At 33.9% G+C, this 23,607-nt stretch overlaps 2 protein-coding genes across 2 annotated transcripts; both read left to right on the top strand.

Moving 5' to 3' along the window:
• Window positions 1-3,092: 3,092 nt before the first annotated feature.
• Window positions 3,093-3,500, top strand: LOC113752463 (piriformospora indica-insensitive protein 2-like). Its single transcript, XM_027296572.1, has one exon. It carries the CDS (start codon window positions 3,093-3,095, stop codon window positions 3,498-3,500), a length of 408 nt encoding a protein of 135 aa, XP_027152373.1.
• A 12,809-nt stretch (window positions 3,501-16,309) lies between these two features.
• On the top strand, window positions 16,310-23,183 carry LOC113752461 (probable LRR receptor-like serine/threonine-protein kinase At3g47570). Its single transcript, XM_027296571.1, has 5 exons — window positions 16,310-17,234; window positions 17,721-17,792; window positions 20,396-22,387; window positions 22,558-22,915; window positions 23,038-23,183. Exons 1-4 carry the CDS (start codon window positions 16,310-16,312, stop codon window positions 22,908-22,910), a joined length of 3,342 nt encoding a protein of 1,113 aa, XP_027152372.1. The 3' UTR covers window positions 22,911-22,915; window positions 23,038-23,183.
• The last annotated feature ends 424 nt before the right edge of the window (window positions 23,184-23,607 follow it).

The following is a 23,607-nucleotide window of genomic DNA, read 5'->3' as shown; positions in this document are numbered from 1 at the left end:
GCTATAATAATTTAAAATCGAATTACAAATTCTAACAAGACTTTAGTTTGTGAAAAAAACTGGAAGGTTAAAAGTATAAAAGTAAACCATTCGGAATACATGTCTCGCAAATAGGTATACAACCTTGTTGGTTTTTTGGGGCATAAATTAAGAAACAACACCTTAGTGTTGAAAAAAAAGCTTATATGAGACTTGTATTGAAGGTGGAAAATGAGTTTATGTTCTACATTCATTAACTCACTATTTATAGTGATTACATGAAACAAACTAGCAAAATATCCAACTAACAATTATCCTAAAAATCTCAACAAAATATAATCTTCTACTACTAGCAAATCTTAGCTAATATATTTGTTAACAAACCAACATGATCTTTGGTTAACAAATATCCTTATTTTCTAATAACTAAATTATTTTAATATCAAACATAATCTAGCAAAATATGTAGAAAAAGTTGCATATCCCAACACTCCTCCTTGCCACTTTTGCTGCAGATTTTGAATTGTCTTCTCAAATCTTTGAATCTTGTTTTGGGGAGACTTTTGTAAGAAATTCTGCAATTGATGATTAGCCTTGCAATGAACTTCTTCCTTTGGGTTTTTATGTAAGCTAAATATTAGTCTTGCAACAAACCACTTCTTTTGTCTTCTCATGCCAAACTCCACATAAAAGATGATTATTTTTTTTTTTAATGTTTCCAAATAACCTTCTCATAGGTTTAAAGTGGAACATTCTTTGACAATATTTGAACCTATACAGAAAATATGAAATTCTGCATGGTTCTTCATTTTGTCATCACCATCAAAATCTGTAGACTCAAAAACAGAAATGTTATAATCTTGATAAATATCAGGAATCAATTTGATACTTCCTGACTTATCAATGATCTCCTCCTGAATTTTTTTCAAGATCTGAATTCTTGATTTCATCATCATGTTCCACTTTAGAATTGTCAAAATCTAACCAATTCATAGTGAAACTTTTCCTTTTTATTTTAATTGAGAATAATTTATTCTCAATCAAATCATTAGCCATTATCCTTGTGAAAACGGCATCAAAAACTGATATGTGAATGCTGGCCTTGGATCTCTGTCTAACTGCAACTCTGTGGTCTCTAATTTGTGTATCCATCAGCTCTTCAAATGCTGATGAAACAAAATTCGTCTCCACCATATCCCGTAGATCATTGACTACCAAATAAGTCCAAAATTTTATGACCTAAATTTGGTAAGTTTCACCACTAAAAGTTGAAACATTTGACAAAAAGTTCTTTTCTGTCATGGCTTTGAACTTATAAAGGATCCTCACCAATACATCACTCTCAAAAAAAAAAAAAAAAGACTCAGGGCCTTAAGATATAGGCTCTTGATACCACTTTGTTGATTTTTTGGGGCATAAACTAAGAAACAACACATTAGTGTTGAAAAAAAAGCTTATAAGAGACTTGTATTGAAGGTGGAAAATGAGTTTATGTTCTACATTCATCAACTCACTATTTATAGTGATTACATGAAACAAACTAGCAAAATATCCAACTAACAATTATCCTAAAAATCTCAACAAAATTATAATCTTCTACTACTAGCAAATCTTAGCTAATATATTTGTTAACAAACCAACATGATCTTTGGTTAACAAATATCCTTATTTTCTAATAACTAAATTATTTTGATATTAAACATAATCTAGCAAAATATGTAGAAAAAGTTGCATATCCCAACAAACCTAATAGCATGTAATTAATTATCCACTATTTTGTATGTTTATTGTATTTTATGACTTATAACTTAATAATTATAAGATTAAATATTTTATACATTAACAGTGTATCTATCTATCAGTAGATTTAGATACATGTTAAACCTAGAAAACTTAAAATATAAATTCAAATTTATAATCTGACACCTAAACCTACTAATGCATACACAACTAAAAAATCAAACTATAACTATATAAACAAAAATATTTTTCAAAACACATAGATATGGTACCCATATAATAATCTACACTTACCCGATTTACTGAAACATTACAATCACTATCTTGACCAAGTCTTGTAATTATTCTCTCTTGTCCTACTATTCCCACTGATTTGGATGGAAAGAAGAGAGAACAAGATGTGAGACTTGGACCCGGTTGTCTTCGTCGAGATAGCATCCTCAAGGTTGGACAAGTCTTGGTAAATGTAGTGATTGCCATGTTACTTGGTTATTAGGAGAATATGCACTAAAATGATAAGACAACAGATTTAGAATTGCCCATAATTATTTCAGCTATTTTGAATTTGAATTCACTCGATGAAGTCTGAACGAGGTACTAATTTTCCACCGGTAGGCATTTAATTCCTGGCAAGTAGAGGACAGCAATGCATCAGTATACAGAGAATTGAGCAACAGGTCTTCATCAATATAGAGTCCTCAGTGAATGTGGTGTTCTGCTTACCCACGGGGTAGGTTTAGGCGAATACACACTCAATCGACAAGACAAGCTGCTTGAGTTGAAATTCTCCACAACTATTTGGACCGAGTCCAAGTTGGGTATAAAACTTCCCCACGTAGACAGGTGATTTTTAACAATAGAAATGTATGTAACAGCTTACCGCTTAACAGAAGTGAAGATGTTATTTTATAGAATCTCAACAAACGGGGTAAGTGTATTTTTTAAGGTAAAAATCAGCTTTAATTGATAAAGCATCAATGCACTCAAGCAGCAAAAGCTGTATTAGTACAATAAGCACGGATACAAAGCTGATAGAAAACAAAATCCTATACAAGTACAAATTAACTACTGTTTAAGGGAAATTATAGATTGAGGAAAATCCCTGCTCAAGCTCAACTCGTTGTGTTTTATGGTAGTAATAATCTGCAAGGCTCTTTAGGTGTACAAAACCATCTTTAGCTCAGCTAGCGCAGGAGTTGCCGATATCCAAAACAACAATGTTTCTGAACACGCTTCTTGCCTTCAAAGCTACCATTTTTGATCCCCAAAGGATCATCCCGTCCAACTGGTCCACTTCTACCTCTGTTTGAAATTGGATTGGAATCACTTGTAATGCCCGTCATCACAGAATCGCAGCCATCAACCTTTCCTACATGGGAATTGTGGGAACCATACCTCCACAACTGGGAAATCTTTCTTTTCTCGTCTGGCTGAATGTTATGAACAACAGCTTTCACGGACACCTTCCACCCGAGCTATCTCATCTGCGTCGATTGAAATACATTAACCTTGCACACAATGACCTTGAAGGAGAATTTCCGTCATGTTTGGGAGGTTTAACTGCACTTCGGCTCAAAAACTTCCCATACAACAAATTTTCAGGTTCATTATCAGAAGGGATCTGTAATTTCACAAAGCTGGAGTGGATCAACTTGGGTTTCAACTTCTTAACAGGAAATATTCCGGAAGAATTTAGTGCTCCGCCAAAACTGAAAAATTTAGCAATGGAATTTGACCAACTTGTAGTCCCTCTGCCACAGGCTTTCTTCAACCTCACCTGATTGCAAATAATTGCTTTTACGAATAATAGATTACCAGGTTACCTTCCAGCACGTATCTGCGATAATCTCCCACAACTCCGAGGACTTTACTTATCATCTAATTACTTTGAAGCTTAAACTCCATCAGGCATTGGAGAATATTCAAGACTCCAAGTTTTATCTTTGTCTTACAATAAATTCAGAGGATATATCCCAAAAGGAGTTTGGAATCTAACCACGCTTACACTTGTACATTCGGGTGATACTGACCTGACAGGTAAGCTACCAACTTGGCTTTACTTTGAAAAATTCTTTTGTATATTCGAGCTATCATTTCATCACAATTAATTGTTTGTATGGTTATAAGTCCAGATGCACTTGCGTGGGAAAATACTTAAACTTAATGTTTAACTAAACTGTATTTAAGCGATAATTTCTATCCCTCATTTACTTGAAAAAAGTAAAAAAGTAAAAATTAAATAAAAGCTATTCCAATTTCCGACTACAATCAAATGGTTCTTGAAGCTTCAAAGGATAGATATAAGCAACAATCAAATTCAAGGTGCTATTCCAAGTGACTTTTGTTATTTGTTGAACTTAGGCTATTTAGATCTAGGACAAAAAAAAAAAAAACTCTCTGGTATGGTGCCTTCTTGTTTAGGAAATGTTACTGCACTCAGAAATATTTACCTTAATTTCAACAAATTAAAGTTCTATCACACACCAGCAAGCCTTTGAAACCAAAGAGATGTTTTTACCCGCCGAAATTGGAAACTTGAACACATTAATCAGTTCTACATATCTATACTCTACATATACTCTGACCATGAGGTATAGTTAATTAGGAGTGTAAGCAAAATTTGGTCTAGTCAAAATAGAAACATAAAATTGTCACTGCAATGGAACTATTGCATTTGTTAATAACTTTTTTTGAATCCCGAAGAGAAATGAAAACTTCAGCTCGTATATGTTTCAGTGCCGCTCTTTGATGGCGAGTGTTACAAGCGATTCCAATCCAGTTGCAAATGGAGGTAAAAGTGGACCAGCTGGTTGGGATGATCCTTTGGGGATCCAATGTGGTTGTCTTCAGACCAAGAAGAGCATCCAGACCTCTAAGTGCTGTTTTTAGTGGCAACAACCTTGAAATTACTAGCAATTGTGGCAAAATGCACCACTAGCAAGGTTGAAAAGGAAATTAGCTTTGTCCACAGTTATTTGCACAATTAAGAGTTATGGACTTGTGAAATGCAACCAAAAGAAAATGCTTCTTTTTTATTCAGAGTAATTTTTGTTCCTTCTTTTCGCAGTTGGAGTAGTGCAGGCATAAGTGTTCTTCCATTTGCAAATTAATTTGTATCCTTCGAAAAGAATTCCAATTCTGTCTTCTTCAGAAACAATAATTAAGAAAGCCTAAACCTGAAGATAACAGATGATCATTAATATTTCACTTTTCCGAAAGCATAAGAGTTGGAATTTCTTAGGAAAGGTATTTCCGACTCGATCCTGTGGTTACTCATAGAATCATATATAGATTCTGAAATGCTATTTATTTCTCCATGAAAAGTCCGTAAAATATTCTTCAGACAGTAAAAAAAAAAATTTTTATGCAGAGGAATGTAGGATAAGTTTTTTTTTTTTGTCAATTTAAGCGGCAATTTAGGATAAGTTTTTATTGCTAGCATTTCTGTAGGTTTCAATTTTCAGTTTTGGGACTCGTGAAATAAATCTATAGAGCCCATGACACACTTGATATTTAAATTTTTTGCCTGGTTGGATGGATGGGCCATGGATCCATGTATCTTAATGTTCCTGTTTGTTACGTAGAAGCATTTGGGTTATAGAGTTCAAGTAGCCCCTTCAGTGCTTTAGCATTTCGTAAGGCAATCTCTCGATGGATTTTGTTAATTTTGGCAAAGGTATTGATAGTTTTACAGTAAATTCTTGTCAACTGTGTAAATTTATTGGCCAAAACTGAAACGTATGAAGAAAATTTTAGGCTACAAATTATCTGAAATAACACAATTAAGGTGTGCAATGAAAATGATAGTTATTCACTACACATAAGATTATCCTAATGTTCGTGTATCGGTGATTCAACATGTATCAAAACCAAGTATGCTTTTCATCCACATATCCACTATGGTTACAAACAGAAAGAAATATTAACTACAGCAGATAGAGTTCATCCACATATCCACTATGGTGCAACTGAAGAGACGTATAGATTTCGACCCTTGTGATTTTCGTCAAGGTGACAATATTAGGTAACCTTAGTATCAATTCCGGATTAGGTGAAAATAGATTCAAATGACAAGAAAAGGTGTTTAAATTTCTCCATAACTTTATATCACTCTCAGGAAAGAATAGCCCGCTTACCCCGAAGTCCAACATGAGGAATAAATCTTCCTTGGCAGGCAGGAAATATCTAGCAAGTAAATGATTGAAATGCATGTAGACTCTGAGCAAATTAATATATAAATAGAAATTTATTTTGGTTTTTTTAAGAATATAATAATAGATGGTACGGGTGTACTTTATTTCTTACTACTTGGTATACACACTGAGTGTATTTGAATACGTTATTCTTTGGAAAAGAGTTTTTATTTGTATTATAAGTGTATTTTTAAATTACCTTTCTATTGTCTCAGTCACTATTTTATCTTGCGTAAATTATTGGATGTGTTTAGATGTTTTGCATGACTTTTTTTGTGTACTCTGCCCTAATCAAGTCCAACCTGACTCATTTAAACCCTTATACAACCCTCTGCCTTCCCACCGAAAAAGAAAAAATAGAAGCACAGTTTATCTCTGCTTGTGATTCTGCTGTTATGTTGGCATGATACTGTCCTCTGCCGTCTGGACATTGGAATACTGTAAACTGAAGTCCTCCCTTGTCGCCACAGTGGTCCATTTCTTGGATCCTCTGAGAGCTTGCACAAATCTAAGTTGATTGATGGCTAAAGCCTAAAAGTACAAATCAACATCTGGATTTGATCGTCAAATCCCATTTCTTGGTAAATATACCAAAAGATTGTTATTATAATGTGACATTGTATTGCTGTAAAGGAAATAAAATTTGGTGGAAGTGCCTTAGGCAAAACAAATTTTTATTAACTTTTGAAAAGTTATAGTCTAGTGATTAAGATTGAAATTTCAAGAATTAAGAATCCTATATCAAGTCTCATTACACATAGGTTTCTTTACCTATTATTTGTGGGTTAGCGTTTAGTATTATACAATTGTAATTCTTACCATTTGCGGCGAGTTTCTTGAGGCTCCTTTCTAATGTCTTAAGAAAAAATCAAAACGCTACTATAGAATTTCTGTTTGATGCCACTGTCTTTGTTCTATTTCATTTCTATCCTGGACTATAATAACTGATATCAGAGATTCTTGACTAATGCCTCAATATTCACTTTCTCTACCTCATTTATTTCTCCCTTTGCCACTGAGTTGTTACCTAATATTTTGATATAATAGAAACAGAAAAATTCAACTTAAAATTATTGACAAAAAAATTATGTGAATCGAAATACCAACTTTCCATTCATGTTACCGTTTGGAAAAAAAAAATACCAACTTTCCATGCTACATATTTTAGCTAGATTTCCTTAATTCAAGCGTAATGAATAATTGTTATGCGGATAAAGTGCATTTGGAGATAAGATAGCAATAGAGATAAGCACAAAAAATGAAAATAAAAAAGGGCTAAGATGTTTAAGTTACATTTTTGTTAAACTTCAAGATTTCTTGTGTAAGTTGGACAAACATCAAGAGAGATCATGTGCTCTAACCAATGGCACTTTGGGCAGTTAGTCACCACAAAAAAATCATTGTTACTAGGCAGCAATAGCGAGCGAAGTATAGCCAAACATGATTCACAGTTAAGCACAAAACACAATTAAAGACCACATTAGCTCGCTTCATTTCCCAAACATGGAGAATTAAGATTAATAGTCAATCGATTAACATGAGAAATGCGAAAAAAATATTCACAACGCCTAGAAAGCTAGCCAAAAATTTCAGAAGTCACAAAATTTTCAATATTCAACAAAGAGACATTCTCAAACTTTACCCCATCAGATTTGACTCATTATCATATAAAACCTTAACAATAGAAAATTTTGAGACACCTAACTATTATTATTAACAACTTAAAACCTTACAATGAGTTTATATTTATCCTACTTGCCAATTGTGATCATCTCTAATAGACTAGAAGAACACTAAAGCAACAAGACAAGCAAATTAGAATTCCCCCGTAGGCATTTAATTTCTAGCAAGTAAAGGACAACAAAGCATCAGTATCCAGCTAGAGAACTGAGCAGCAGGTCATCATCAAGATAGCGTCCCCAGTAAATGTGGTCTTCATCAAGACAAGCTGCTTAAATTCTCCATAACACTATTGGGAAAGAACCCCAGTCCGAGTTGAGGTACAAAGCTCCCCCACGCAGACAGGAGATTCCTGGCAACTAAAAGGATAGAAATGCATGTAACAGGTTACCAATTAATATGTGAAGATGTTATTTTAAAGAATCGAAGTGTAGTTTTTTGTTTTTCCTCCTTAAAAATCAGATGTAATTGATAAAGCAGAGACTTAGGGAAATCCCTGCTCAATCTAAATTCATTGTGTTTTATGGTAATCATAAGCTCTATAGATGTATAAAAACATCTTTGTCCAAGATTTATTATTTAGGGCAAATTCCACTTTACCCCCTGTGGTTTAGCCTTTTTTTATATAACTCCCTTATGATTTCAAAAGCTATATATAACCCCCTCATAATTTGGATTAAAGTGTTAAAGTTACGGGAATGATCATTCATAACGGAGTCACCTAAAATGTCAAAAATACCCTTATGTAAAGTTGAAAATTATTTATTAACCAAGGGAGGTAATGTGTATATTTTGAAAATCATAAGGGGGTTATATGATAAAGTATTAAACCATAAGGGAATTATATAGTAAAATATAAAAATCATACGAGATTAGTGTGTCATGTATTTATAAGGGTAATTACGACATTTCTAGAAGTTCCGTTACGAATGACTATTTTCGTCACTTTGACACTTTAATCCAAACCATGAGGGGGTTATGTATAGCTTTTGAAACCATAGGGAGGTTATGTAAAAAAAAATGCTAAACCACAGGAGGGTAAAATGTAATTTGCCCTATTATTTAATTGGTTGCTTGGGTTACATTCCTTCACTACTTAATGAAGAGATCGATAATACACTTGAAAAAGCTACTACAACACTTGTCGGCCATGGGTTCAGATGACAATTCCAGACTTATGAGTCAATCATTGGTATTTTGTCTAGTTTTAAATTGTGACAAATTAAAAACATATGTCTCAACGATAGAGTCAAGCCTATATTAATTCACCAAATTGAGCAATAGATTTCCTAGAAGTTATTTTCTGTTGTGCTAGGGTAATATGTAGCAATCTGATAGAAGAAAACAATAAAGTAGCAAACAGATATCAGAATGGAAACTTGGTGAACGGCTGAGGAACTTCAATTTATCAGCGTCTAACGGAATCATCTACCATGTGGTATACCACATTTGTGGTATCTCACGAGTTTTTTCTTTTTTCATTTTTTTTTGCCACACACTTGTGTCTACAATGTGATTTACCACAGTGCGGTATACCACATTTAATAAATCACTTCCTCATGGACAATCGGTAACAGCAATTTACCAATTCACATGTGTAAACACATAATCGGCAACCTATTTTCAACGTTTATATCTAAATTTCTTCAACCTGGTAATCCAGTTTTACAATAGAAACACAACTACGATACGTTGCGGAAAAATTTTAACTCAACCCCAAGTATATGCCTATTAAGTCCTGCCCAATGTCGCAATGTATGCTCATGTTTTATTATTTGTTTGGCATTCCTCAATTTTTATTTAAGTTCTGTGATACCAACAAGCTTTTGGAGCCTTAGAGGTATTTTGGAGCTGGACATGTCAGGAAATTATTAGACAGGTTCTTTGCCTGCTGAAATTGGAAACTTGAAGGCATTAGTCTATAGTCTATTTGAACCTTTCAAATAATCAATACTTGGGTGGGATACCTAGCACTATTGGAGGACTACAGGATTTGCAAGTACTCTCCTTGGAACATAACAAGCTACAAGGATTGATACCAGATTCCATGAAGAATATGTTGCAGTTACGGCATTTGGATCTATCTTTTAACAATCTAGAAGGTGAAATTCCCAACTCATTACAGGTACTATCAGATCTCCAATACTTTAATGTGTCTTACAATAGATTGAGAGGACCGATGGGGGCCATTCGCAAATTTCACGAACCTATCTTTTCTCTGAAATGAAGCATTGTGTGGCGCTCCTTGGCTCCAACCTTGTACAAGTACATTTGAGCATGAATCAAAGACAAAAAGGATAGTCATGATTGTTCTGTTGACATCAGGATCTGTCATATTAGCCTTGGTGATTTCAATTTTTTTGATACGGTTAAAGTTGAGAAAGAAAACTCCAGCTCCGACTCAGAACTTGCTTCACATGGCGACATTTGAAAGGGCACCCTTCCATGAACTTAGACAAACAACAAATGGATTCAGCGAGAGTAACTTGCTTGGCTCGGGGAGCTTTGGTTCAGTTTACAAGGGAATTCGCGAAAATGGGATGGTTTGGGCCATAAAGGTATTCGATTTGCAGCTAGAAGGTGCATTTAAAAGCTTTGATCGAGAATGTGAAGTCTTAAGCTGCCTTCGTCATCGAAATTTAACTAGAGTAATTACTGCTTGCTCTAGCCTTGACTTCAAGGCTTTGGTGCTCAAATACATGTCCAATGGAAGCCTTGAGAAATGGCTTCATTCAAACTCTCATTTCTTAAACATCAAGCAACGATTGGATGTTATGATAGATGTGGCTTGTGGTTTGGAATATCTCCATTATGGTTATTCAACTCCTATAGTTCACTGTGATATGAAGCCTAGCAATATTCTCCTAGATGAAGACATGGTTGGGCATGTTTGTGATTTTGGAATTGCAAAGTTGTTGGGAGATGGAGAATCCGTGGTACAAACAAAGACTCTTGGTACATTTGGATATATTGCCCCAGGTGACTTTTCTTGATTACAATTTCAAATTCTTTATGTCATTCAAATTAATGTTTCAACTTTTAACAACTAGTACAGTATGTGAAATTGAAAAAATTTGAAATTGGTGAACTGGTACTGGTACTTGACTTTAACAACTAGTTTCAAATTTTTTGATGCTAGAGTATGGACTGGAAGGATTGATTTCAACAAGTAGTGATGTTTACAGCTTTGGGATTATATTGATTGAGACATTTACAAAAAGAAAGCCTAAGGATGAGATGTTTACAGAATAATTAAACCTCAGGCGTTGGATACAAGAATGCTCACCAGATTCTGTGATTCAGGTTATAGACGCAGACTTGCTTCATCCTGAAGATAAAACGGTACAAAGGAAGATTGAATGCATATCGTCTATCTTGCAACTTAGTTTAAGTTGCACAACAGATGCTCCTGAGGAGAGAATAAACATGAAAGAAGTTCTAGGAGCATTGCAGAAGATCAAACTTTAGTTTATCAAAGGTATCACGCCTTGAAGTAGATAGTAATACCATTATATATGAGATAATCCATTAGCAACTTTTTCTGCAATTGCATAGTATATCGAAATCTCATTCCAAGGCTTACCATTCATTCAAGTAGTACTCATGTTTTTCTACTGAATATATGGCAGAGCCCTGGAGTCCAAATTTATATGGGGGAATTCTTTGTCTTGCTTAAAGTTCAAGACGGGAATGAGATATGTTGTATTGCCAATAAATTTGTACTGGCATGGAGACCTTAAGTTCATGATCCCAATTTATATGTTGACTTGGTGTTTATGCTTGTCATACATATATGGCAATTAAGCTGTTAATTTACATTTAGTTATTCATACATCTTTGCCCTTTTCAATTTTTGCATATAAATGAGAAATAAATTGATCATCAATATATACCACCATATAGAGGAACACATAGGCATACGTGTTTATACATACAGAACATGAATGTGGCATGTAGATTCATGCATTTAGTTAATTACAAATTACATTTTAAAGGTGCGAAGAACAAAGATAGCAAATTAGTTTTCTGTGCTACAATTACTACTTAATTTATAGAAATTAATAGCACTTATTCAGGGCAAAATTGAAGGTTATATTTGCAATTGTGGTTGACAATAGTTGGAGAATGTTAACATTAATATTGTACCATTGCCTCAAGCCAGAAAATGGTGGGAACATTTGTTAAATAGCTCAATTTTGAGAAACTACGCTTAATGGAGTTCTTCACTGGATTGTTGGTGATTCAAGGAGCAACTCGTTTTATACCTTCTCTTAACAGTAGATAGATATTTTTTACAAAAATTTCAGCATGTTCCACCTCCTTGGATCGAGTTTCGGATCGGGCTAGATTTTATAACTATGACCATTGCTCGTTACGTCAATTACTCTACAAAACACTCAACAGCGAAAGCTAAATCAAATACATAAAAAGCTAGTCTAAGGAAATTTGAACCATAATTAATAAATCCGACCCGAAACTTGACTCGGAGAAATGACCGAGTCACCGGATTGATGGTTCAATTGTGGGTTGCAAATTAATTATATTATATTATATAATAATATATCCTAAATTATAAAAGTAATAAAAATTTTAAGTTAGCGATTCAATTGGCGGTTCAACCATTGATTTTTTTCCAATTCACCGGTTAAATTGCCGGGGTCATTGACTAGTCAATGGATTTTTTGTTGAAACAATCTAATTAGTGACCTATGACGGGCTCACTAGGTTGATTGGTTCTACTGCTGGGTGGGGCTAGATTTTATAATTATGACCTTGACATTGCTTGTTACGTCAATTACCCTACAAAACACTCAACAGCTAAAATTGAAGCAAATACATAAAAAGTTAGTCTAAGGAAATCTCGACGGCCAATCAGGGACCCGAGAAGGTTGAATTTGAGAATGTAACTAAAAATAGGACAGGATGATAAATGAGGATTTGTAATTTTTGGGAAGCAATTAGGTGTGTTTTTAATACTTGGGAGAAGGATACTGTAATAATCTACAATCAAATGGTCAATTCTAACAAGATCTTAGACTATAAATAAAATAATTAATTTAATTTGAGAGTATAGAAGTAAACCATCTGAAATACTTGTGTATTTTGCTAATTGTGAATTTAACCAACACTGCACAACTTTTTACCCCTCTATTTTGCTAGTTCATTGTTATTAGTGACTTAAAAACCTACCAACGAGATTGTATTAAACCCATCAAGGTGGATCATTTATAAATCATAAGCAAATATATTTTCTAATACGCACACCTAGTAGATTTGAGACTGGGACCCCATGGTTCTTTGTCAAGGTAGCATCCTCAAGGTTGAATAGGTCTTGGTAGGGTAGTGATTGTAATGTTATGTGATTATCACCAATAGACTAGGAAGTATACGCTAAAGTCAGAGTGACAAGACAAGCAATTTAGAATTCTCCATAAACACTATTACTACTATTTTGAATTAATCCGATGAAGTCCGAAGAGAGATAATAATCTTCCCCCGGTTGGCATTTATTCCTACCAAGTGAAGTAAAGGACAACAAAACAACAGTATCAAGTTAGAGAATTGGGCAGCCGGTCTTCATCAAGAAAGCACCTTCAATGAATGTGGTCTTTATATTGGGCAGGTTGGACGGGTTTTGGGTGGATTAATATTGGATTTTTACTTAAAATTCAATTCGTCCAATTTTAGATTGGGTTGATTTTGGATTGGGTCATATTGGATTATCTCAAACTCATGATCCAAATATAATCCAATATATTAATTAATACATTTTAATACATAAATTTTTTCACATACATTTTAACACATAAAAAAGATTTGTTTCACACATATAAACACATTTTCACATACATAAATGTATTTTCACGCACACAAACACACACTCACTTCTTAAATTACTTGAAAACACATCATAAATAGAATAATATTTTATATTGCTTGTATTGTGAATTTTAGATAATAAATTGTACATTTAAATAGATTAGCTAAAAAAATTGTTTACTTTATACTTTTTAATACTACTAATTGATTGAAACTTATTTTTGTCACAACTTATTAACACTTTTACTATTTATATCTGCTTTATTGTAAATTGTAATATTTTATGTATTTAAATTAATGAATGCTAGATTATATTATACTTGAAAATGTAAGTAAGAGACATATAATTTGTTGTATAATAATATTGAAATTATAGAAAATAAGTTTGTACTTTAGCCCTTATATTCTAAAAAATTTTATGATTCATGACTTTAGAAATTTTGCAAACTGTTGTGAAAGGTCCATGCATCAGGACTCCATTCTGGGGATAATATGGAAATTGCTTTCTTCCATTAAATGACTGGAGACATTATGGCATTTTGGTTCTTGGACTCGCCAATTAAGAGGGAAAATTAATTGTCTTGTTGATTGTAAGCTTCTCATGAAGTTGACGATTGGAAGTGTTTGCTTCAAACGAAATGAAATCATTGGACTAGAATCTGCAAGTCAACTATATTGATTCGAAGTTAATATCATGATCTATATACATATAATATATATTAGAAGGTATTTTTTTTATTGATTTGATAGAGTTAGATAATTCATCACCTGATTAATTAGAATCATCTAGGATCATACTTGATGCTATGGTCATATTAATCTTTTAGAATTACCACAGCTTTGATATAAAGCAGAAAATATTATATGCTTGTAAAAAGTACAGGTATTGGTCCCCAAAAAATTATTAAGGAAAATCCCAAACTTTTTAAGAAATAAATGAGAGGAGAATTCATGAACTATTCTAACATTTTTACCACATTGGGATCGCATTATTTTGAATTAGTGAAAAATTAGGCTGATGCAAAGTAAGTTTTGTTTGTAAATTTGAAGAATCCAAAATTATATAATGCTAAAAGGTTAAAAAAAATTTGTACAATATTATACGTACACGAAATATTAACAAACAAAAGCAAATAGCAACTTGAAAACAACCACAAAAAAAAAAGAAAAAAAAGGGAGGAAAACAACATACTCTTAAAAGGCATAACAAATTGTTATAGAAGTTGAATAAGTTTAACTACTGTTATAAAAGTAAAATAAGCATGAGTTTTTTTTTCAAGTTTCTTTTTTTTAAATAAAAATTAAAAATATTGATTGAAAAAATATATATATATATGAGAATTTTGAATAAAAATTAATCAATGCATTATTAACACATGTCCAAATACAAATAGTTGAGCATATGCGTATTGAATTTTGTATTTATTATTTTGAATTACTTTTAAACAAGTTGGGTATTGGGCACCCAAATAAAAAATTCAACCCGTCCAATGAATAAATTGGGTTGTTCTTACCCAACCCAACAAAACCCATAACCTATTTGACCCCACCCATCTTTTAAAATTAATGAACGAGTTGGACGGGTTGTTGGATTTTGGGCTTTTTTGCCAGCTCTAGTGGTCTTCATTAAGACAAGCTGCTTAAATTGTCCATAGCTACTGGGAAAGAACCCACTTGCGACCCAGTCCAAGTTGAGGTATAAAGTTCCCCCGGGTCGACAGGTGATTGCTGGCGACTGAGGGATAGAAATGCATGTACGGGGTAAGCGTAGCTTCTTTTTTTTTTTTTTTTTTACGTGAAAATCAGATTTAATTGATAAAGCATCAAACCATGCTCAAGGAGAAAAATATAACTATCGGAGTTGGCCTAGTGATCAGAGAAGATTTTTTAGGATTATTTTCATTGTCAGGATTAGGATTCAAATTTTATACTTAACGGTTGGGGGTAAAAAAGATTTGAAAGAAGTGAAATGCTGTATATATTAATTGATAAAGCATCAGAGCATATTCAAGTACAAAAATATAACTATCGGAGTTGGACCAATGATCAGAAAAGAGGTTTTAAGGTCTTTCCTATTGCCTGACAGTTATAGTGCAATAAGCACAGAAACAAAATTGATAGAAAACAAAATCCTAATTCCTATACCAGTACAAACTACTGTTTAAGGACAAGTATTGACTGAGGAAAATCCTTGCTCAATCTAAATTCATTGTATTTTATGGTAGTCATAAGCTCTTTAGATATATAAAAGCATCTTTATCCCAGGTTTATTATTTAATTGGTTAGTTGGGTTACATTCCTTCAATACTAAATGAAGAGATAGAGAATACACTTAAAAAAAGCTGCTCCACACTTGTCAGCTTTGGGGTGCAATAGTTGGCATTTTTGCCTAATTTCAAACTGTGACAAAATAAAACCGCACGTCTCAAGATAGAGTCAAGGCGCTAATATGCAGTTAGTTTCTGTTTTGCCATTAATTCACCAAATTGAGTAATAGATCTCCTATCAGTTAGTGTCTGTTTTGCCAGGGTAATATGTAGCAATCTGAAAGAAGAAAACAATAAAGTAGGGAACATATCAAAATGGAAACTTGGTGAACAGATGAGGAACTTCAATTTGACGAAGTCTCATCACTTCGTCATAGACGATGATAACAGCAATTTACCAATTCACACGTGTAAGACTTTACCAATTCCAAAGCTCCAATTTTCAACATTTTTACCTAAAAATCTTCAGTTGATAATCCAGTTTTACAAAAGAAATACAACGACAATACGTTGTGGAAAAAAAGCAAGTCAACCGCAATTATGCCTATATAAGACCTGCCCAAAGTCACAATGTATGCTCATGTTCTATATTTATTTGGCATTCGTCAAGTTTATTTGCCTCTATAAGCAATGCAGAGGACTTATTTTCTTTTCGCTGGAGCCTTGGTACTGTTGCACTTTATCGCAACTAGCTCAGACAGCATAAGTATTGCCAATAACCATAACAACAGTGCTAGTGATCTGAATGCTCTTCTTGCCTTCAAAGCCGCCATTTTCGATCCTCAAAGGATCATCCCAACCAACTGGTCCACTTCTACCTCTGTTTGCAACTGGATTGGAATCACTTGTAATGCTCGTCATCACAGAGTCGCAGCCATTGACCTTTCTTACATGGGAATTGCGGGAACGATACCTCCACAATTGGGAAATCTTTCTTTTCTCGTCAGGTTGAATGTTATGAATAACAGCTTTCATGGACACCTTCCACCCGAGCTATCTCGTCTCCATCGATTGAAGCACATCGAACTTTCAAGCAATGACTTTGAAGGAGAATTTCCGTCATGGTTGGGAGCTTTAACTGCACTCCGATACTTATCCTTCTGGGATAACGGGTTTTCAGGTTCATTATCAGGCAGGCTCTCTAACTTCACAAAGTTAGAGACCATCAGGTTGGGTCACAACTTTTTTACTGGAAATCTTTCTGAAGAATTCAGCGCTCTACCGAAATTGAGAGTTTTGGAAATTGAATATACCCAACTCGCAGGCCCTCTGCCGCAGGCTCTGTTTAACCTCTCCTCATTGCAAAAGATTGGTTTTACGGGTAATAGCTTATCGGGTTACCTTCCAGCACGTATCTGCGATTATCTCCCACAACTCCAAGGGCTTTACTTATCACGGAATTACTTTGAAGGTGAAATTCCATCAGGCATTGGAGAATGCTCGGGGCTCCAAGTTTTATCCTTGTCATACAACAAATTCCAAGGATATATACCAAATGGAGTTTGGAATCTAACCACGGTTACACGATTAGCTTTGGGTGATAACGACCTGACAGGTAAGCTGCCAACTTCACTTTGTTTTGAAAAATCCTTCTTTCTTGTTTTATTTCATACTTGAAAGTATGTTTAGTTTTGGCCGCATCCTGTACGTTATCTTTATTCATTTCTAACTGAATTGTTTGATTTTTCTTATTTCTTAACTTGCTTCCTTATTTTGTCAATAAGGAAAAATAATCTTCTTTACTCAATAAAAATTTCTAAATTTTGTAGCTATAATCGGCAATTGTCATCCATGACTAATTGATGTAAGTTTATTGCATGAATTACGAATTTAGACTGAAATTCCTATGAAAGTGGTTCAAAATCCTCATAACCCAATAATAAATTTTCATTGGGTTTTGAAGGATTTTGAGACTAAATTTATAATTCACATGAAACATTTACATAAAAAAGAATGCTGTTGGCAGAGGCTAATTACTTTAGAAATATTGGGGAATACTTCCTTTAATTAATTTTCTTGTCATGTCATGATTTATTGGCAGGTGAAATTCCAAAAGTCATTGGCAATCTCTATAATTTGGAGACACTAGACATTTGGAGTGCCAATATGACAGGTAAAAAGCTTCAAACTTTTTGAAATAAGATCCATTTTATTATTGCATTATCTGAAGAGTTTTCTCTAAGATTATTTTATTATTTCATCTTACCTTACGTCCTTAGATGGAAGACATCATCATATTCAAAGTACTTGTGCCAGTGGAAATATTTGTACGTCCCACCAATTATTTCATTAGCATCGAACATTACAATCCTTGAAGTTCAAAAAACAGGAAAAAAGAAAGTACATAAATACAACAAGCCAACACATAATTCAAATTACATGAAAATATTTATTATCATATGCTAAGTTCATGAATACTAGTAACATGGATTAACTTTACCAAAAAAAAAAAGCATGGATTTAGTGAAAGATATAAGTATGCTCTGGAATTGACACTAAAGTAAATGGCAATGCTTGTACGCAACCATATTACCATAATCAGGTCAGTCTTTTGAGGAATTCAAAAGTGACCCATGACAAATTTGAAGTTCATCATGCATGAGCAGGTTTCTGCTTATTAACTGAACTTGCACTCGAACATCCACACAACCGCCGAGGGGTGGGTGGGTGGGTGGGTGGGGGGGGGGTGTGTGTGTGTGTGAACATAACAGGAATAATGAAGAAGCAAAAGAGAGCGACCAGAGAACTTAATAAAAATTCACCATGAACGAAGACTAAGATATCAAAGCTGAGAAGAAAAAGGTACCTGATCTTGCACGTAGAAAATTTGCACCGTGTGAAAGGTTAGTGAATATCAAACTTGAGAAACTAAGTATGTAGAAAATCGCATGCTATGACAATTTATTTTCCCTTTTGAGTTGTTGACTAAGTGTGTTTTCTGGTAAAAAGGAGCACAAATATGTATGAATACAATGTGATTATATGGCGGACAAAGTCTCCTACACAGGCTTTAGAGCATTTCTAAGAGGAAGCTCTTTCAAAAGAGTGCCCTAGGTTCACAAAAAAGTTAGGGCAAATTACATTTTACTCCCTGTGATTTAGCTTTTTTTATATAATCCCCCTATGGTTTCAAAAGCGATACATAATCCCCTCATGGTTTGGATTAAAGTGTCAAAGTGACGGAAATAGTCATTCGTAACGGAACTTCTAGAAATGTCGAAATTACCCTTTTAAATACATGACACACTAATCTCGTATGATTTTTATATTTGACCATATAACCCCCTTATGGTTTAATACTTCATCATATAACCCCTTATGATTTTCAAAATATACACATAACCTCCCTTGATTGATAAATAATTTTCAATTTTACATAAGGGTATTTTTAATATTTTAGGTGACTCCGTTACGAATGATCATTTCCGTCATTTTGACACTTTAATCCAAACAATGAGGGTGTTATATATAATTTTTAAAATCATAAGGGGATTATGTAAAAAATGCTAAACCACAGGGGGATAAAGTGAAATTGTCCAAAAAGTTATGAAGTTTTGGTAGGATAGACATTAATTAGGAAATATTTTTCACTCGTATATACATGTATTTAATTTGTCATTCCTAGTTTCAGTTTCACTTTACCACTAGATTGATTTCATAGAATTACAAATTAGACATGAAAACTAGCATTATAGGACCGCCCTTGAAAAAATTAAACTTAGATTTTTTGTTGCCACGCCTAAACTTTTCTATGTTCAGGATTTTATCTTATGACACCATCATGAGTATAATTCAATTTTCCATAGTCCCGTGTATAATTTCAAAATAACGTGAAAGTTCAAATGACTAGAGTTTGTTCTAAACTGATTTTTTGTACCTACTTTTACCTTTTGATATTAAAATATCTATCATGTAATGTTCTCAACTTCTTTTTCTTTCAGCTTTTGCCTTTTTAAAAGTAAAAGAAAAACTAAAATTAGAAGCTACAAGACGCCTACTTTTTCCAATAGTTCTAAAATTTGAATTCTAATTTTAACTTTTCAAGAATCAACTTTTTCAAAATCCCAATTAATTGAGAAAACGCTCTATCCGTTATAATGTTCAAACTATGACATTAATGAAATGTTTTTGCTAGGGGGAGGGTTGGAATGGATTGTAAAGTAGGAGGGATTGTAAATTGGAAGTCTTTGGTTCAAGACCTCCAAAAAAATTGGAAGTTTTTGAAATAAGATCCATTTTATTATTACATTATCAGAAGAGTTTTCTCTAAGATTTATTTTATTATTTCATCTTACCTTACGTCCTTAGATGGAAGACATCATCATATTCAAAGTACTTGTGCCAGTGGAAATATTTGTACAGCCCACCAATTATTTCATTAGCATCGAATATTACAATCCTTGAAGTTCAAAAAACAGGAAAAAAGAAAGTACATAAATACAACAAGCCAACACATAATTCAAATTACATGAAAATATTTATTATCATATGCTAAGTTCATGAATACTAGTAACATGGATTAACTTTACCAAAAAAAAAAAGCATGGATTTACTTGAACTCGTCTTTATCATTCTGTATCAAAAACTTGCTGGCTTGTAAATCATAATGATCAATACTTGCATCCACTATGTGTCTGTCTTCTCATTACTTCCCTTTCTCACCAAATTGTTTCAAGTCAAATGACTCATTTTTTTCTTACCAATTTCATTTGTCAGGTATAATACCTCAAGAGGTTGGTAATCTTAGCAAGTTGGAAGAACTCGTGTTGGACTCGAATAGGTTAAGAGGCCCTATCCCGCTGAAACTTTTCAATAGTTCAACTGTACAAATTATTTCTCTCACGGGCAATGATTTATCAGGCGAGCTTCCATCAACTATAGGTGCTTTCTTACCCAATCTTGAGGAACTCTACCTTGATGGAAATGAATTCAGTGGAACTGTACTAGCATCTATCTCAAATGCTTCTAGGCTCAGAATCCTAAGCATTGGTATGAATCATTTTACTGGTGCAATTCCTCATTCTCTTGGAAACATGAGATTATTGGAATACTTGGGTATATGGCAAAATAATTTTTCTGAGGACTCGCTATCCAAAGAGTTGAGCTTCATCATATCCCTGTCAAACTGCAAACATTTAACATGGTTGTGGATAGATGAGAATCCTCTGAATGGCTTCCTCCCAAAGTCTATTGGAAATCTTTCTAGCTCACTCGAATCCATAATTGCCACTGGTTGTGGAATCATAAGTGAAATTCCAAGTTCGATTGGTAATTTGAGCAACTTAATAGAACTGTACTTTGACAACAATAGTTTGACAGGGTTAATTCCAACTACAATCAAATGGTTCTTGAAGCTTCAGAGGATACATCTAAGCGACAATCAGATGCAAGGAGCTATTCCAAGTGAGTTTTGTAATTTGCTGAACTTAGGAGAATTAAGACTTGGACAAAATATGCTCTCTGGTATGGTGCCTTCTTGTTTAGGAAACGTTACAACACTCAGATATGTTTATCTCAATTCTAACAATTTAGGTTCTATGATACCAACAAGCTTTTGGAGCCTCAGAGATATTTTGGAGCTAGACATGTCAGGAAATTATTTGACAGGTTCTTTGCCTGCTGAAATTGGAAACTTGAAGGTATTAGTCTATTTGAACCTTTCAAATAATCAATATTCGGGTGAAATGCCTAGCACCATTGGAGCACTACAGAGTTTACAAAACCTGTCCTTGGAACGTAACAAGCTACAAGGATTGATACCGGATTCCATCAAGAATATGTTGCAGTTACGGCATTTGGATATATCTTTTAACAATCTGGAAGGTGAAATTCCCAACTCATTACAGGTACTATCAGATCTCCAATACTTTAATGTGTCTTACAACAGATTGAAAGGACCGATTCCTCATGGAGGGCCATTCGCAAATTTCACGAACCTATCTTTTCTCTCAAATGAAGCATTGTGCGGCGCTCCTTGGCTCCAACCTTGTACAAGTACATTTGAGCATGAATCAAGGACAAAAAGGATAGTCATGATTGTTCTGTTGGCATCAGGATCTGTCATATTAGCCTTGGTGATTTCAATTTTTTTGATGAGGTTAAAGTTGAGAAAGAAAATTCTAGCTCCGACTCAGAACTTGCTTCCCATGGCGACATTTGAAAGGGCGTCCTTCCATGAACTTAGACAAATAACAAGTGGATTCAGCGAGAGTAACTTACTTGGCTCGGGGAGCTTTGGTTCAGTTTACAAGGGAATTCGTGAAAATGGGATGGTTTGGGCCATAAAGGTATTCGATTTGCAGCTAGAAGGTGCATTTAAAAGCTTTGATAGAGAATGTGAAGTCTTAAGCTGCCTTCGTCATCGAAATTTAACTAGAGTAATTAGTGCTTGCTCTAGCCTTGACTTTAAGGCTTTGGTGCTCGAATACATGCCCAATGGAAGCCTTGAGAAATGGCTTCATGTAAACCATCATGTCCTAAGTATCATGCAAAGGTTGGATATCACGATAGATGTGGCTTCTGGTTTGGAATATCTCCACTATGGTTATTCAACTCCTATAGTTCATTGTGATTTGAAACCTAGCAATATTCTCCTAGATGAAGACATGGTTGGGCATGTTTGCGATTTTGGAATTGCAAAGTTATTAGGAGATGGAGAATCTGTGGTACAAACAAAGACTCTTGCTACATTTGGATATATTGCCCCAGGTGACTTTTCTTGGCTCAAATTTCGAAATTTTTATATCATTCAAATTAATGTTTCAACTTTCAACAACTAGTACGGTATGTCAAATATAAAACCTTTAAGAAAAAACATAAATTTGCTGAACCGATGCCAATACTTGACTTTAACAACGAGTTTCAAATTTTGATGCTAGAGTATGGACTGGAAGGATTGGTTTCAACAAGTTGTGATGTCTACAGCTTTGGAATTACATTGATGGAGACATTTACAAAAAGAAAGCCTAAGGATGAGATGTTCACAGAAGCGTTAAGCCTCAGGCGTTGGGTACAAGATTGCTTACCAGATTCTGTGATTCAAGTTATAGACAGAGACTTACTTCATCCTGAAAATGAACTGGTACAAAAGAAGATTAACTGCATATCATCTGTCTTGCAACTTGGTTTAAGTTGTACAACAGATGCTCCTGAGGAGAGAATAAACATGAAAGAAGTTCTAAGAGCGCTACAGAAGATCAAACTCCAGTTTATCAAAGACATCACACCTTGAAGCAGGTATAAAACCAATAATCCAATAGCAACTTTTTTTCTTCAATCATATGGTATATCAAAAGCTTATTCCAAGGATTATTATTCATTCAAGTAGTACTTATGTTTTTCCACTCAATACATGGCAGAGCCCTGAGGTGCAAATGTATTTGAGGAATTTTTTGTCCTGACTTGGTGCACCACCGAAATGCTTAAAGTTCAAGGAAGGAATGAGATATGTTAATGTATTACCAATAAATTGTTTACAGATATAAGGACCTCAAGTTCTTGATCCCAGCTTATATGTTATGAAACGCCAAGCATTTTACTTGGTGTTTATGTCTGACATATTTATACATATGGCAAATAAGTTGGTAATTTACTTTTAATTACTGATACAACTTTCCTCTTTTCAATTTTTGCAAATAAATGAGAAAAAAAATTGATCATCAGTATATATCACCATGTAGAGGTACGCATAAGCATATGTATTTGTACATATAGAACATGTGTATGGCATGTAGATTCATGCATTTATTTTATTACAAATTACACATTTTAAAGGTGCAAAGAACAGCAATGGTAAAGTAGTTTTATATGCAACAATTACTACTTAATAGAAATTAGTAGCACCATTTCAGGGTAAAATTGAAGCTTATATTTGTAATTATTGTTGAGGATAGTTGGAGGTTGTTAAAATTAATTATGTACCATTTCCT

This window comes from Coffea eugenioides, chromosome 11, assembly GCF_003713205.1.
Source record: "Coffea eugenioides isolate CCC68of chromosome 11, Ceug_1.0, whole genome shotgun sequence".
Classification (NCBI taxonomy): Eukaryota; Viridiplantae; Streptophyta; class Magnoliopsida; order Gentianales; family Rubiaceae; genus Coffea; species Coffea eugenioides.
Note: the sequence above shows the minus strand (reverse complement) of the source record. Positions and strands in the feature narration are given on the sequence as shown.

Excerpts from the sequence above, each read along its gene's own strand:
- LOC113752463 (XM_027296572.1), top strand. The coding sequence starts at position 3,093 with ATGGGAATTGTGGGAACCATACCTCCACAACTGGGAAATCTTTCTTTT.
- LOC113752461 (XM_027296571.1), top strand. The coding sequence starts at position 16,310 with ATGCAGAGGACTTATTTTCTTTTCGCTGGAGCCTTGGTACTGTTGCAC. Across the intron at positions 17,235-17,720 it reads GGGTGATAACGACCTGACAG|GTGAAATTCCAAAAGTCATT; the intron begins GTAAGCTGCCAA and ends ATTTATTGGCAG. Across the intron at positions 22,388-22,557 it reads ATTTGGATATATTGCCCCAG|AGTATGGACTGGAAGGATTG; the intron begins GTGACTTTTCTT and ends TTTTGATGCTAG.